Source organism: Hypanus sabinus, chromosome 25 (genome assembly GCF_030144855.1).
Source record: "Hypanus sabinus isolate sHypSab1 chromosome 25, sHypSab1.hap1, whole genome shotgun sequence".
In the NCBI taxonomy this organism is placed as follows: domain Eukaryota; kingdom Metazoa; phylum Chordata; class Chondrichthyes; order Myliobatiformes; family Dasyatidae; genus Hypanus; species Hypanus sabinus.
In genome coordinates, this window is record NC_082730.1 from 33,800,052 (window position 1) to 33,816,904 (window position 16,853).

Below are 16,853 nucleotides of genomic sequence, written 5' to 3' on the forward strand. Positions count from 1 at the left end.
ACACTACTGCTAGGTTCTTACCCAGGTATCCCCAGGAAATCCAGGTTTCCAGCACTAACATTGGTCTCACATAACTGTCATAAATTTTGATCAAAGAGATTCTGTTAGATGACCTTAGACACAATAAAACTGCTATGAACAACTACAGATGGACGGCATGTGTGTGGCCTATTTTGAAAGCTGACAAATGGAGCCAAGCAATTAAAATTAGAAACTGTTAATTTCTAGATCACCACATTTAATTCTCAAGAGAAAATATAGCCTCAGACAGTTGGATTGTAATAGATCAGAGGTAAAAGTACAGTTTTGCAATTGTCAATTCTCAATTTTTTTCAACCATTACAGCTCTTATAAACAGTACTAGAAAGCAAATAATCTTACTTTCTACAATAAATACAACATGAACATCCTGTGTTTCACAGTGGACACGCAGCTAATTTTAGGTCCCTAGGTATGTCAACGTCATTGATATAATAGCCCGAATACATTAAAAACCAAAATCAAAATGCAATAAAAAATGTTTTAAAGTTGAACTACACAGTATACACAGGTCACAAGTCCACTGCATTTTAACAGAACAAGTACTTTCAAACGTCAAATGGTATTGTTTCTCAAATAAATTACAGTGTGTGCGTACAAAACCCATCACCATCACAGAGAAGCTAAAGATTCTGATCTGCAGCCTTGAATAATTTAGTGTATAACAATATAATACAATTATATACATGTTTTCTCTTCCCCTTGGCGTCCACACAAAAGGCATTATAAACACTATGAACAGGTATTTGTAAATTTAAAGCAATGATTTATGTTTAAATGAAGTAAACATGACAACAAGTCAAAGAAAGGTCATACAAGAATTGGCAGTACCGGAGGCTTTGTGTTGATCTGCTTAAAAGTATGAAAAAATAAAGAAAGTGAATTTAGTTTTTACAATGAGCAGAAATTAAGTTCTTTGATGCCTGATGTTACATCATACTATCTCCTTTCGTAACTTTGGTTATGTTTTATCACAGTCACATGTAGTTTGAGGTGAGAAAGCCATGTTCTCCACGTACTCTGCTCAAATGGATCATTGCTCGGTCATAAGCAATTTGAACAGATTTTCGGATGCTTGATTTACGTCCTTCCATCATTTTCAATTTGTCCACTGTGTCATCAATACCAAGAGGAAGTAACTTTGAACGAGGAAGCCACTGCCTGTTAATGAATATATCAGGAGATTAGAACACTTCCAAAACACTGATCAGGAATTATTTCAGTTTATCGATGCTGAATATAACATAATTAGAAACCCACGTAGTTGGGGACGGGCATAATACAAGTTCATGCAAGCTAGCTGTATAGGAATACATAGAACAGACACTATTCATACAGTCGTTCATTTTATAAAATGATGAGGTACCAAGACAATATTCTGGGCCAAGGACACAGATCTCTTTATGGTTATTAGTATATGTATTATATGTAAAGATGTTAAAAATTACATTATGATTAGTTGGACAGCTTTATTAGTTTGCCACAAATAACCAGTTTTAGATGTAGTTATTCTCTTCTCCAAAAAAAGAAATAGAAAATCCTAAGTAATCTCCACCCCCCAAAGAATGGTTTGGGAGATCTATTTCCCTTTCATACTCCATTGAGAGTCCTAACAATGATCATATTAAGTATTTCTAGGCAAATGGGTCTGAAAGGAGAATTTTTTTTTTGATCTTCCGTGTCATTGTTAAGACATTAGTCTGGGATTGTCATGTGTAAGTTAATCTTAATGCAAGGGTACGGAATAAAGCCAAAGGCACATCATTACTGAGCATGAATAGAAGCCAGACACAACTATTAAATCATGTTACATCAGGGCTTTATTGGAAGTTAGTAGGAGCAGCAAGCTGATTCTAAATATACTTGCATCCGATATTATTTCCACTGAGAAGGTAGAAAATTTTTATTTCTTTATCCAGTGAGAAAAATCTTTAAGTAGCAGATGTTTTTATTATTTGAAAGATTGTTTAGTGACAGATCAATACAGTTTGAAAACCCTACCTTCCATTAGGTTGTCGGGAGAGTTGCAGAATGACACATGCAGTTGTGTTGCCATGAGTGCCACTAATACTTACTGAAGTTGAGCTTCTGTCCACCAGAGTCTGGGGATTGCTATAAAACCCAGGACTAACAAGCCTCTATGTACAGACATATGTGACAACACAAATCAACAGCATAGATAGATGGACATATACACAAAACTCACTAATAAATTCTTTAAAATCAGTAAACAGAAAGGGGATAAAGTACAGTAAATTCAGTTCAAGAATAGCATTTTTATAGTTTTTCTTACCATGTTCTTTTGTTGTCAAAAAACAGAACTAGATAAAGCTTCTCTCCAGCTTCAGCGTGCATTTGCTCTCCTAGTTTTACTACATCCAGTGGAGGTACAGGTATCGGGACACCATTATGGTATAATCCATCTCGAGGCATATTCGGATCTATGATCTACAAGTTGAAATGTTACAGAAAATAAAGAAAAATTGTTCTGTATTTGTAAAATGCCAATCATGAGCTCAGGATCTCTAAATCTCTTCACACCTAGTCAATTCTTCTGTGATGCAATTAAAATATGGCACAGTCCCACAAATGAGATCAATGCCAAGTTCATTAATTTTCACAATGCTGGTCACAGGGATTCTTTGAGTTTTCTTTAAAAGTACCGTAGATTCCGGACTACAGAGCGCACCTGATTAAAAGCTGCACGCTCTAATTTTAGAAAGAAAATCAATTTTGTACTTGTACAAGCCGCACCGGATTTTAAGCCGCAGGTGTCCCACATTGTAATATGAGATATTTACACAGAAAGATATTACACGTGAGGATTTTTTAACTTTTAATTAAATCCGTATGGTAACATAAACAAATATATATTGCAAATGCTTTTTTTCGAACAGTGCCTGTAACACAGCTACTTTTAAATATACATACGTATCGGTAACACACAAATTACATTGCGTATACTTTTTTACTGAACAGTGCACGAACAACATTCCAATATCTCCTAACGAGTGGTAAAAAAATATATATACTGCAGCCTACCAGGAAAAGTTATTGATCGCCTTCTTCATCTTCCTCCTGCGCACTAAAACCATCAAAGTCCTTCAGTGTCCGAATTAAATAAATCCTCAGGATCTCGTCACTCACTTCAGTCTCTTCGTCGTCGCTCTCACTTGAGCGCACGCGGTCCTCTTCATCACGCAGCAGTCCAGCCTTTCGAAACCCGCTGGTGATGGTGGAAGTTGTGACACCGCTCCACGCATTTAGGATCCACTGGCAGACTTGAGTTAAAGATGCTCTTCGCATGCGTCCTGTTTTGGTAAAGGATTTCTCGCCGCTCGTCATCCAAGCCTCCCACTCTACGCGCAGCGCCACTTTAAATGCCCGGTTCACGCTGATGTCCGGTGGCTGCAAATACTTCGTGGTGCCCCCAGGAATCACAGCTGGAATTGAATTTGTACTCTTGATGGCAGCTTTCACTGAACTTTCATTGACAGCCGCTTAAAAAATTCACCATCAGTGGAAGCTTTAGTCCGGATGCTGTGCAGCTCAGAACACAAGTAAAATGCGTTCTCTCATGGCCACTTGTTTTCAGTGTGATGGACGAGTCACCTTTTTTATTAACAGTCCGAGCGAGAGGCAGGTCAAACGTCAAAGGTACTTCATCCATATTTATGATATCATCTGGCCCGATGGAATTCTCCGCTATCTTTGTTTGAGTGAATGTGCGGAAGTTAGCAAGTTGTTCCTCGTGGTCGGGAGGGAGCTGCTGACACAGAGTCGTGCGTACCCTGACGGACAGGCCTTTTCGTCTCATAAATCTAAAACACCACGATGGCCCACCTCTAAAATCTTCGATCTTCATTTTGGTGGCGATTGCTTTAGCCTTCAGTCTGATCGGCACGGTGGAAACACCGCGGCCTCCTGCTCTCTGTGTGTTAACCCAGTCTTCAAGAAAGTTTTCAAGTTCGGGCCATCTGCTAGGATTACCTCTGAAAGCTTTTGTCGTCTTTTTGCATTGACTCAATTCTTCACGCTGGCGTCTCCACCGTCTCAGCATCGATTTATTTATGCCAAGATTATGTGCAGCAGCTCGATTTCCTTCTTCAACTGCCAGATTGATCGCCTTTAACTTAAAAGCTGCATCATATGCTTTTCTTCGAGTGTTTTCCATGTTGATGAGGGTGAGTACAAATGACTGATTTACAATAATTTAATTGTGAAAGTGCGCTTGATTTATCGTACAATTTCATTGGACCTCTGTGAACTACTCATCAATTTTATTGATCTACTGTTACGAGGCAAAATGTTTTTGGCGGCATGAAAAAAAAACATGCATTAGCCGCACCGTAGTATAGGCCGCAGTGTTGCTGCAGTGTTCAAAGCGTGGGAAAAAAGTAGCAGCTTATAGTCCGGAATTTACGGTACTGTAAAATGTTGTTTTACACCTCTGCAGAGGTTAAAGGAAGCCTTAGTCCAAGGTCACATCTGTAGACAGGTATATGGAGGAATTTAAGGTGGGGGCTTATATGGGAGGCAGGGTTTAAAGGTCTGCACAATATTGTGGGCCAAATGGCTTGTACTGTGCTGTACTATTCTATGTTCTTGTTCTAAAATATAGCATTTCTAGTAATGCAGCCTACAAAGATTTGAGAGTTTCACCTGGATGAAACAATAAATACCACTACACACCATGCTTAACCTATTCTAAACAAGTGTCAATACCCAATTTTTAATTTGTGCAGTTCTCCTTAGAAGTAGCCATTCAATTCATAAAAATAATAGAGAAATCTTTGCTGAAAAATTACAGAATTCTAGTCTGTTATTTTGAGACATCTAGATAGTTATTTAAAATTAATATTTATTTCCTTAGTGGAAAATATGATCAACATGAAATTTCAGAAGTCTAAGTTGCCTCAAGATATGAACACAGAAAAAGATAATTCATTCAATGCTTTTATTTTCATCTGTCATATATTAGTAGCATTATTCCTTTACAAATGTCAAGATATAATGAGAAAACAAAGAACTTTGACTTACTAGTGCTGGATAAGAAGGGTACCCTCTACATTTGGCCCAAACGAGTTCTAGAGGTTCTAAAACAGCATCATTCTCAAAAGGTGTCCAGACTCCTCTCCCTATAAAAATACAAGGACAAAACAATAGGAGCATTTATTATATTATCAAGTAATTTTTATGAGTTCCACTTTTTTAGAAGAAGCAACATGCATCAGAAAAATGTATCTCAAATAAATATGGAACTAATTGATGCTTCAGGAAAAAAAAACTGCAGTCGTAAATATGATTTATTTCCATTTGCCTTTTCTGAAGAAAAGTCTGCATATGTCCTGTTTAATTAAAACAGTGTAGCGATGTGCTACACACAGTGTTGAAATAACGACACGCAGTCAGTAAGTCGTTTCGAGATTAGTTTATTCAAACTTCATGGTGCTGGTATTTAAATCCCTAGCGCCCGCCCTCTCCGGGCGGAAATTACATCAGAGGTGCATTACCAAAGTCTCCACCCACGTGCTGGCTATTAGTGAGCCAGTTCGCCTGTGCAGAAAGTGGGTCGCCACATAACCCCCCCCCCCCCACCAACCAGCGATACACCCCCCAATGTACACAGTCTGGATCAGCCTCTGTTTGGGAGGTCTGCCTCTGCGCCGCGGTGCCTGAACCGCGACCGGCTGCGCCAAGTCCACATGGGCTGGTTTGAGTCGGTCCACCGTGAAAACCTCCTCTTTCCCACCAATGTCCAGAACGTACATGGACCCGTTGTCGATCTCCCTGAATGGCCCCTCGTACAGCCGCTGTAGCGGCGCCCGGTGTCCGCCCCTTCGTACAAACACAAACTTACAGTTTTGCAGTTCTTTGGGTACATGGGTCGGGGTCAGTCTGTGCTGTGAAGTTGGTTCGGGGGCCAGGTTGCCGAGCCTTTTGCGTAGCCTGCCCAGGATTGCTGCAGGTTGTTCCTCTTGCCCCCTTGGGGCTGGTATGAACTCTCCCGGGACGGCCAGGGGTGCGCCATACACCAACTCGGCTGACGAGGCATGCAGGTCCTCTTTGGGTGCTGTACGAATTCCAAGCAGGACCCAGGGAAGCTCGTCCACCCAATTAGGTCCTCCCAGGCGGGCCATGAGAGCCGACTTCAAGTGATGGTGGAAGCGTTCCACCAGTCCGTTCAACTGTGGGTGGTAGGCAGTTGTGTGGTGCAGCTGCGTTCCCAACAGGCTGGCCACAGCCGACCACAGGCTGGAGGTGAACTGGGCACCTCTCTCGGAGGTAATGTGGGCTGGTACCCCGAAGTGTGCTACCCAGGTTGCGATCAGTGCTTGGGCGCAGGAATCGGCAGATGTGTCGGTGAGGGGGACCGCCTCTGGCCACCTCGTGAACTGGCCTACCATTGTTAGGAGGTACCGTGCTCCTCGGGACACTGGTAGGGGGTCCACGACATCCACATGAATGTGATCGAACCTCCGGTGGGTGGGTTCAAACTGCTGCGGCGGGGCTTTAATGTGCCGCTGTACCTTAGCTGTTTGGCACTGTGCACACGTTCTGGCCCATTCACTGACCTGCTTGTGAAGTCCGTGCCACGCAAACTTGCTGGAGACCAGCCAGACGATTGTCCTGATAGATGGGTGCGCCAAACCGTGTATGGAGTCGAAAACCCGCCGCCTCCAGGCTGCCGGGACGATGGGGCGAGGTTGGCCGGTAGCCATGTCGCACAGGAGGGTCCTATCACCTAGGCCTACGAGAAAGTCTTGCAGCTGCAAACCCAAGACTGCAGTCCTGTAGCTGGACATCTCGTCATCTGCCTGCTGCGCCTCCACCAGTGTTGCATTGTCCACTCCCAGGGACTGGGCCTGGACAGCTGGTCTAGAGAGTGCGTCCGCCACGACGCTGACCTTTACCGAGACATGCTGGATGTCCGTCGTGTACTCCGAGATGTAGGACAGATGTCGCTGCTGGCGAGCCGACCAGGATCGGACACCTTCGTGAACGCGAAGGTCAACGGTTTGTGGTACGTGAACGCGGCGAACGGCCTGCCTTCTGAGAACTACCTGAAATGCCGGATTGCCAGGTAGAGAGCCAACAGTTCCCGGTCGAAAGCACTGTATTTGAGCTCGGGTGGTCGCAGGTGTTTGCTGAGAAAAGCCAGGGGTTGCCAGCGACCCTTGATGAGTTGTTCCAGCACCCCACCAACTGCCGTGTTAGATGCGTCCACTGTGAGGGCGGTAGGGATGTCCATTCTGGGGTGCACTAGCATTGTGGCATTTGCCAAAGCTTCTTTCGTTTTAATGAAAGCGGCGGCAGACTCCTCATCCCAGGTAATGTCCTTGCCCTTACCCGACATCAGGGTGAACGGGGGCGCATGATTCGGGCAGCTGAAGGGAAGAAGCGGTGGTAGAAATTTACCCACGAATTCCTGAAGGCCTTTGATTGTGTTGGGTCAGGGGAAATGGCGGACTGCGTCTACCTTAGCGGGCAGAGGGGTTGCCCCGACTTTAGTAATCCTGAGGCCCAGGAAGTTGATGGTGTCGAGTCCAAACTGGCATTTGGCTGGGTTGATTGTCAGGCCGTATTCACTCAGTCGGGCGTAGAGTTGACGGAGGTGGGACAGATGCTCCGGATGACTGCTGGCTATGAGGATGTCGTCCAAATAGATGAAAGCGAAGTCCAGGTCGCGTCCCACCGCGTCCATTAACCGCTGAAACATCTGTGCGGCATTCTTTAGGCCAAACGGCATTGGGAGGAACTCGAAAAGGCCAAAAGGGGTGATGAGTGCCGTTTTGGGGACGTCGTCCGGATGCATCGGAATTTGATGATATCCCCAGACAAGGTCCACCTTGGAGAAGATCCATGCGCCGTGCAGGTTTGCTGCAAAATCCTGAATGTGTGGCACAGGGTAGCAGTCCGGTGTCGTAGCCTCGTTCAGCCTGTGGTAATCGCCGCATGGTCTCCAGCCCCCCGTTGCTTTGGGCACCATGTGCAGGGGGGAGGCCCTTGGGCTGTCGGATCGCCGTATGATCCCCAATTCCTCCATCTGCTTGAATTCCACCTTCGCCAGGCAGAGCTTTTCTGGGAGGAGCCTTCGTGCGCGGGCGTGGAAGGGTGGTCCCTGGGTCGGAATGTGGTGCTGTACCCCGTGTCTGGGCATGGCTGCCGTGAACTGCAGTGTCAGAATCGATGGGAAGTCCACCAGGATTCTGGTGAAGTCGTTGTCCAACAGCGTGATGGAGTCCAGGTGTGGGGCCGGCAACTTGGCTTCACCCAGGGAGAACATCTGGAAGGTCTCGGCATGTACCAGTCTTTTCCTTTGCAAGTCGACCAGCAGGCTGTGAGCTTGCAAGAAGTCCGCCCCCAGGAGTGGTTGGGCCACCACGGCCAGTGTGTAGTCCCACGTGAACCGGCTGGCGCCGAACTGCAGCTGCACTGTGCGGGTGCCGTAGGTCCGTATCGTGCTGCCATTTGCGGCCCTCAGGGTGGGTCCTGGCTTCCTGTTGCGGGTGTCGTACCCCGTCGGAGGCAAGATGCTGATTTCCTCTCCGGTGTCGACCAAGAAGCGGCGTCCCGACTGTTTGTCCCAGACGCAAAAGAGGCTGTCCTGGTGGCCAGCCACCATAGTCATTAGCGGCAGCTGGCCCTAGCAGGGCGGCCGACAACGGTGGGCTTTTGTGCCCCACCGCTGGTGGTAGAAACACCACTGTTCACTGGCCTCCTCACTCCCGCCTCTGTGTTGTGTGGCTTTCCACAGCACGTAGGTCCGGGCTGCCACCTTCCGGGGGTTGCTGAAATCTGCGTCGGCCAGCAGCAGATGTATGTCCTCGGGCAGTTGCTCCAGGAACACTTGCTCGAAATTGAGGCAGGGCTTGTGTCCGTCAGCCAGGGACAGCATCTCGTTCATCAATGCTGACAGCAGTCTGTCTCCCAAACCGTCCAGGTAAAGCAGGCGGGCACACTGCTCACGCCATGAGAGGCCAAAGGTCCCAATGAGCAGCGCCTTGAATGCTTCATATTTGCCTTCTTCCGGGGCGAATGTATGAAATCCACAACCTGGGCTGCTGTCTCCTGGTCAAGGGTGCTCACCACGTGGTAGTAACGCGTGGAATCAGAGGATATCTGCCAAATCTGGAACTGGGCTTCTGCTTGGCTAAACCACACACGTGGTCGCAGCGTCCAGAAAGTTGGCAGTTGTAGTGAAACTGTGTGAACAGATGAAGAGTCACAGTCATCTTTGGTCCAAATCCTGTTTGGACCGTCGGGGTCACCAATGTAGCAATGTGCTACACACAGCGCTGAAATAACGACACGTTTCGAGACTAGTTTATTCAAACTTTGCAGTGCTGGTATTTAAATCCCTAGCGCCCGCCCTCTCCAGGCAGAAATGACGTCGGAGGTGCTTTACCAAAGTCTCCCCCCGCGCGCTGGCTATTTGTGAGCCGGTTCGCCTGCGCAGAAAGTGGGTCGCCACAACAGCATCTATTTTTACTATCTATTAATTGTACTAAAGTCTTGTTGAAACAGTGATCATAACTACAAAGATGCTCATTAAATAAACCAGTTCAAAGCTTTGGACCTTTTAACCTTTTTCTTCATAAAAGCTAAATAATGCAATCTACAGTGGAAAGAAAAACACAATTCCATACTGCAGTGACAAACAAGAGGAAAATCTGCAGATGCTGGAAATCCAAAACACACAAAATGCTGGATGAACTCAGCAGGCCTGGCAGCATCTATGAAAAAGTGTAGAGTCATTGTTTTGGGGGGAGACCCCTCAACAGGACTGGAGAAAAAAAGATGAGGAGTAGAGTTAAAAGGTGGGGGGAGGGGAGGAAGAAACACAAAGTGATAGATACATGAAGGGTTTCGGCCCGAAACATCAACTGTTCTCTTTTCCATTGATGCTGCCTGGCCTGCTGAGTTCCTCTAGCACTTTATGTGTGTTTCATATGACAATGAACATTTTATGAAAAACTATTTTGCAAATTCTGCAATGCAATCGTTTGTAAACACATTAGAACACATATTAGGAAAGGTACGTAGGGTGCTAAATTTCCCAAGTCAGTTGTCTTTTTTCTCATTGAGATGTCTTAGTAACAGGAGGAACAGTGCATTCATAGAATTATAAAAACAGGCTTTCCTTACCCTTATGGCAGGTTTTGCACTGCTTCACTAACAACAGCAATTTCAATGCTAAGTATTTCTTATATCCTTATTCTCACATTCAATTAATTCTAAGTATGAAGTACCTATTGCTATGCAATATACCTGATGTACTGTAATCTCCACATGATGCATCCCCATTCCCGTTGTCAAGACAATGTGCTCGAGCGAGAGCTGGTTTCCCTCGGCTACGTTTGGGTGGAGACATGCCACTAAAACAGGAAAAGCAATACCAATGCCTTTAATAAAGATAATGGATAAAAAGGTACCTTGAAGACCTGTTTTCAAAGGAAATAAATCAACAAATATAAAGCAGCATACTGTAGTAATCTACTGACAGGAGTACTGATGGGGGTACATAGTGAAAGATTATTTTGCCATACAATATGGAATATATCTGTTACACATCCTATGATTCCAAGTAACTTTTGCACATACTATATGATAGATTTCCCTGATAATTCCAGAATGAGACCATAAGACTTAGGAGCAGAATAAGGTTAGTTAGCAATTCAGTCTGCTCTCCCATTCCATTATGGTTGATTTATTATTCCTTTCAACCCCATCCTTCCGTGTTCTCCCTTAACCTTTGATACACATACTAATCAAGAACCTTTCAATCTGTTTTAAATATACAAGATAACTTGACCTCCACAGCTGTCCGTGGCAATGGTTACATAGATTAACTATCCTCTTTTTAAAGAAATTCCTCCTCATCTTTGTTCTAAAGTGACAACATTGTGCTCTGAGGCTATACCCTCTGGTTCTTGATTCTCACACTATTGGAATCATCCTCTCCACTCTGTCTAAACCAGGGGTCGGCAACGTTTACCACTGAAAGAGCCAATATGGACCCATTTCCCACAGAAAAGAAAACGCTGGGAGCCACAAAACCCGTTTGACATTTAAAATGAAATAACACTGCATACAATGGGTTTTTTTGCCTTTATACTATGTATAAACAAACTATAATGTGTTGCATTTATGAAATTGATGAACTCCTGCAGAGAAAACAAAATTACATTTCTGCATGCAACAAAAACATTTTGAACTCCGAAAAAAAGACGTTGGGTTGAAGGTTACTTCATAGTTAGCCTACCTTGGATTGAAGAATTAAAAGGAAGCGCACATTGGCGGGTGTCAGGCATTGGCAGTGGTGATGTATATTAATAGCGATAAAAAACACGTTGTAGCGGTAGGCTACACGCAGCGCTAAAATAAAGACACTGCAGTCAAAGGTAACTTTATTCGAACTAAACAGCCTTGCTTTAAAGCCTCCCTCAACCCATCCCCGTGGGCGCGGATGCTCCAAAAGACAAGTACTCACAAACCCCCGTAGGCTATCTCCCTTAGCCGGAACGGTGGCTAATTGTGAGCCGGTTCGGATGTGCCAGGAAATGGGGTCTCCACAAAGTTTTTAGATTGTACAAGATCACCATAATCTTCAAATTTCGAATTACATTTCAAAAGCTAACAAACCACGGGGAGCCGCATCACAGAGATGAAAGAGCCGCATGTGGCTCCGGAGCCGCAGGTTGCCGACCTCTGGTCTAAACCTTCCAATGTTCAATAGATTGCAAAGAGATCTCCACCTCATTCCTCTAAACTCCAGTGAGTAATGGCCTACAGCCATCAAATGCTCTTCATATGTTAACTCTTTCATTTCTGGGTTAATTCTTGTGAACCTCATCTGGACCCTCTCCAGTGCCAGCACATCCTTTCTTGCATAAGGGGACCAAAACTGCTCACCATATTCCAAATGCGGTATGACCAATGCTTTATAAAGCCTCAGCATAAAATAAATCCTTGCTTTTATATTCTAGTCCTCTTAAAATGAATGTTAACATTGTATTTGCCTTCCTTACTACCCACTCAACCTGCAAGTTAACCTTTAGGGAATCCATCACTAGGACCCCCAATTCCCTTTGCACTTCTGATTTCTTAATTTACTTTGTTTAGAAAATGGTCTACACCTTTATTCCTTCTACCAAAGTGCATGACCATACACTTCCACACATTGCATTCCACCTGTTACTTCTTATCCATTCTCTTAACCTGTCCAAGTCCTGCTGCAGACTCCCTGCTTCCTCAACACTATCTGTCCCTCCACCTATCCTTGCATTGCCTGTAAAGCTGGCCACAGAGCTTTCAATTCCATCATCCAGAGCACTGACATATAGTATGAATGAAAAGAAGTGGCCCAACACCGACTCCTACAGAATATCACTAGTTGCTGGCAGTCAACCAGAAAAGGCCCCCTTTATTCCTACTAGTCAGCCAATCTTTTATCTATGCTAGCATCTCTCCTGTAATGATACCAAGTGCTCTTATCTTGTTTAGATATATAGATGTATATGTTTTGTATGTTATGGCAACTATAACAATATATTCTACATAAAACATTTGTTATTGAGTAGCAGCTCAAAATATTGAAACTTGCTAATTACTATTACATGAGTAACATGGCCATGGATAATTGTATAGCATTTATATCCAATTAATGGAATTCTGTGTAAGGAAGCACTAAGTAACTTGATAATTATTTAATATACTAGTGTATTAACACGTTGCCAAGGCGCTTGCCACCTTGGCTCGCAAAATAGAAGAATTCATTTTCTTGATTTTTCTCTATTGCTTTACAAGGAAAAAGTCGCTTTGCCTTATACACCAAAAATAACTAGGGAAAAGGTTTAAATATATTGACAAGAGGCAATGTCATAATGTTGGTGTACTAAAGCTGTTTCAGTCTTTGCTGAAACCTGGTCTAATTATGGATCAAGATATTAATATGTAATGCACTTCAGAAAGAGGCAATCCAAGTTTGGCTATAAAATGGTGTTTTGATATAGGGTTTATTCTTTAAATATCTATTCAAGGATTTTATGTTTTATCAAAAAGTAGAAATCCAAAAACCCATAAACTGTTGTGCTTTTGCAGAAGCTTTGTAAAGGCAAAATATTTGTGTAACATTTATGTGTAAATGTATTTATTCTCCTTACATTTTAAAGCATAAAATATAATATTCAAATTATAGATGTTTTCAATCATAAACCTCTCTATGGTTAAGACAATCAAGTATAAAGTTGAAAGCTAAAAAAATATTTTCAGTAAATAGATCACACCTAACACAAACTATTAGGAAATATTTACTGCAGAATATCAGAATGCCTGCTTATGAAACAATAGAAAAGGCGGCAGTATTAAAATATGATGATATATCTGCCCTTTACCAAAACAGAGTTTCTAATTTCATCATTGTGGGGAGTCAGATTCTCAGCACTACTCAACTGGGAATGGGAAAACACAAGGAGTGTACCAAACTTAAATCACAGAGCCACTTTAATAGGTCAAAAATAGACATCACCTTCTCTGACAGACACCAGTTGTCCAATCAAGTACTTTAATATTTATTAAGACATCCATAACAATTTTTAATCTGTAATGATGTACTTGGAATGAAATAGATTTTCAAAATTTGTTGCAACGAGTTTTGACCTCAGCTATCAACACAAGATGTAGCATAGTTTATTGTCAAGATTGGGTTCCTCCATTAAAACTACATAACATCCACAAAGGCACATCATTCAGCTGCATTATACTATGTCCAAATAAGTTATTCAGCAAAATATGCACAGGAGTAACATGTTCACTCCCTGCATCAGCCATCCTTCTAAAATCTAAAAGCCAAATTTAAATTTGGTAATTGTATCACATGTCAATATGGGAACAAACGAATAAAAGAGACAGTTTTCAATTAGTGAAGTGGAAAGAAAACCTTCAGGTTCAATGATCTACAAACGTATGTATTTAAATAATTTGTATGAACACACTTCATCACATGCATGACAGACAGGTTAACTCTAGAGCACTTCAAAGTTATAATAAGTACCTGTTATTATCAAATGCCCCATTGCTTCCAAGACTGGAACTACACTCAGAATCTGAGTAGCTTTCTGCATTTGACAACTGAGTGTGCTTTCCAAAGCCATTAGAAAGCCCTGTAAAGAAAACATACAAAGCTTCACCCAAAATGGAACAACATTTTGAAATAATGAAACCAAAAAGACTGACCTTGCCTGTTGAATATCAGTATTAGAATAAATGCCAAACAATTTCAATGGTGGCTATAAATTCTGGCTGCCTCATTAACAGAAGGTTAAGCTGCTGACAAATTACATTGCTAATATGGAAGACAATAAAGCAGGTTTACCTAGTTCAGCAGGAGTGCAAGGAGATTTCTCGCTTTCACTGTCTGAGCTGCAGCTCAAACTTTGGGGTCGTTTTCTTGATTGACGCAAACTCTGTAGTTTTGAAAGTGTCCCTGAAGTATTTAGTGCCAATTGTTCTGTTTGGTGCTGGCTATCCCCATTCTCCATCAGCTGACCACAACCCTTCTGTAACTTTACTCCATTTTTCGCTTTCCGAAAAAGAACAGAGGTGCGCCTGCCCACTTCATTGACAGACTGAGCTGAAGAGTCTGAGGTAGGGAGAGCTAAACCATTTACTCCACTGTCACTCAGGAGGCGCTGCAGAGTATGAGCGCCAAGGGCTTCAGTTTGTAGTGTTTTTCTGTTCAGAATATCACTGTCAGATTTAATTCGTTTGTGCAGTCTGCTTTGTGCCCTGCTTTCACTCACAGGTTTGAGGGTAGGAGGGTCTGTGTGGGTTTCAGAGTCTGAGGGTGAAGGTGCTGGTCCTGTAGGTTCTAATGTTGGTGGGAGGGAAGATTTAGAATCATCTGCAGATAAAAGAATAAGAAAATAAATTATGTTTGTTTTCTATATTTACCCACAAACCTTTAAATATTCTCATTTGTCCATATTAACATGCATATTTTCCAAATGTTATTAAAATTGCACTGATTATTAAAAATGAGTATCGATTTAAAAATGCAGTCATGAACTGATATCCAGGAATATTTAAAATTCAGAATTTGTTCTTTTCAATGCAGTATTTTCTGTAATACCTGCAGAAAAGACAACTATGAATAAACTAGGCTGCTGTTTGCAGACGTTACGACCTTCAAAATACAAGATCTCCCCCATAGCATAAAGAGATTGGAAACTAACTTTTAACATGATGTTTGGAATGCATAACTGGCATGGTAGATTGACTGCTCACTACAGAAGCTTGGAATGAAAAATGGATGGAAACTATAACTTGCAGACAATCTGAAGTTGAAAATCCATCAAATGCGTGCTTTTAACAATCTATTGCCTGAATGCTTCTTTTATTTCCCTTTCCTAACTCCTGGCTTATTTCCTATCCTGCTCTACTTCATTCAAAGATTCATCTTGGCATCAAATTAAATTTGAAAATGTAAACTCCAACCTATAGGTTCCACTTAAAATATGCCAAATAACTTCCAGAGAAAACAAAATGCAAAAATTAAACATTAAACAGCTTTCAGCTATTTCTTGTCTTTTGCCAAAAAAGACACAGCCATTAAAGAGCTGGTCTTTGATAACATTCCTAAAAGTATCATTTTAAATCCATCTATTTATAAAGAACAAGAACTATATCTTTTTCTGAAACATTAATCAAAAGCAATAATCACTTTGTCTCCTTTGAAGTCTTTCAACAAATCCATTTTATTAACCTAAGGATCCAGAAACCTCAATATTGTACCTGAATATTCTAATCATCTGATCATAATAAATGCATGCTGTAAAATAACCCCACCTAGATCCATTGCAAAGAAGGAATCTAAAGAGCTGAATAGACTCAAGTATTTTTTTTCCAAAAATTAATTCAGAGCTTTTGTTTCAACTACCTTACTCAGAAAACCATTCCAGGTATTAATAGGTGATATTTTGTAGTTGCTTTCAGCAGTTTCCCTCATTATATTCTGAAAATGACAGCAATTTCAGGATTTCTGTGTATGTGTAGCTTCTTACGGAAATTCCAAAGAAGGTGGAGTGATTCAGCATCTGCACAGGCTGTGCTGCTCTGCACCTTCTCCACTGCAATCAAAGGAAATCAGTGGTGATGAAAAATTTAAGTTATTTACCAATTAGTTTTGCAGTAAAATACCTGAAAGTATTACACTTTATGCATGATGTGCATTTGAGTTTTAATGAAGTATTAAGCCACTTAACAAATTCTCTGACTCTTTAAAAAAAGCTAACTTTATGTATGTGAAGAAAATATACCACACACCTCTTTCAGTGCTTTCCTCATTGCCTTCAACCATTGCTTTCTCATTATCTTCCTTTGATAATTCAGAACAGTTGCCATTATGTAGATGCTGCTGTTGTGCCAATTTATGTCTGATGCTGTTGATCTCTCTCCTCAGCAATCTTACTCGCTTTGATCTGGCTCCACTTGACTTCATGGTACATGTTATGTCCAATTTATCTAGCAACTCTTTCAGTTGGTCTTCCAGTGACAGATGAGCTCTGTTTTCAGGTATCAGCATGTTATCCACTGAAACACAAATCAAAACAAAAATGACCCATCAATTTCTGGCAATCGATAATATTATCATTTTTAAATTTGTGTAGATGAGGTATGAGGTATAGACTTCAGGAGAAGGAAACCAAAGGTTCATGAGCCAGTCCTCATTGGAGGATCAGAGATGGAGAGAGTTCTAACTTTAAATTCCTAGGTGTTATTATTTCAGAGGACCTGTCCTAGCCCAGCATGTA

At 42.2% G+C, this 16,853-nt stretch overlaps 1 protein-coding gene across 5 annotated transcripts in view; it reads right to left on the bottom strand.

The window, feature by feature from the left end:
* Positions 1 to 221: 221 nt before the first annotated feature.
* Positions 222 to 16,853, bottom strand: part of brpf3b (bromodomain and PHD finger containing, 3b) — a 93,197-nt gene continuing 76,565 nt past the window's right edge. For 4 of the 5 annotated variants that reach the window (XM_059950419.1, XM_059950420.1, XM_059950421.1 and 1 more), the window contains 8 exons: positions 16,366 to 16,632; positions 16,104 to 16,169; positions 14,417 to 14,944; positions 14,096 to 14,204; positions 10,312 to 10,418; positions 5,080 to 5,177; positions 2,333 to 2,487; positions 222 to 1,200 (listed from right to left, as the gene is read on the bottom strand). In XM_059950419.1, coding sequence (XP_059806402.1) covers positions 1,017 to 1,200; positions 2,333 to 2,487; positions 5,080 to 5,177; positions 10,312 to 10,418; positions 14,096 to 14,204; positions 14,417 to 14,944; positions 16,104 to 16,169; positions 16,366 to 16,632 — 1,514 coding nt within the window. In that variant the 3' untranslated portion in view covers positions 222 to 1,016. The remainder of the gene's footprint in view (positions 1,201 to 2,332; positions 2,488 to 5,079; positions 5,178 to 10,311; positions 10,419 to 14,095; positions 14,205 to 14,416; positions 14,945 to 16,103; positions 16,170 to 16,365; positions 16,633 to 16,853) is intronic. The other variant, XM_059950422.1, reaches the window with a different exon arrangement.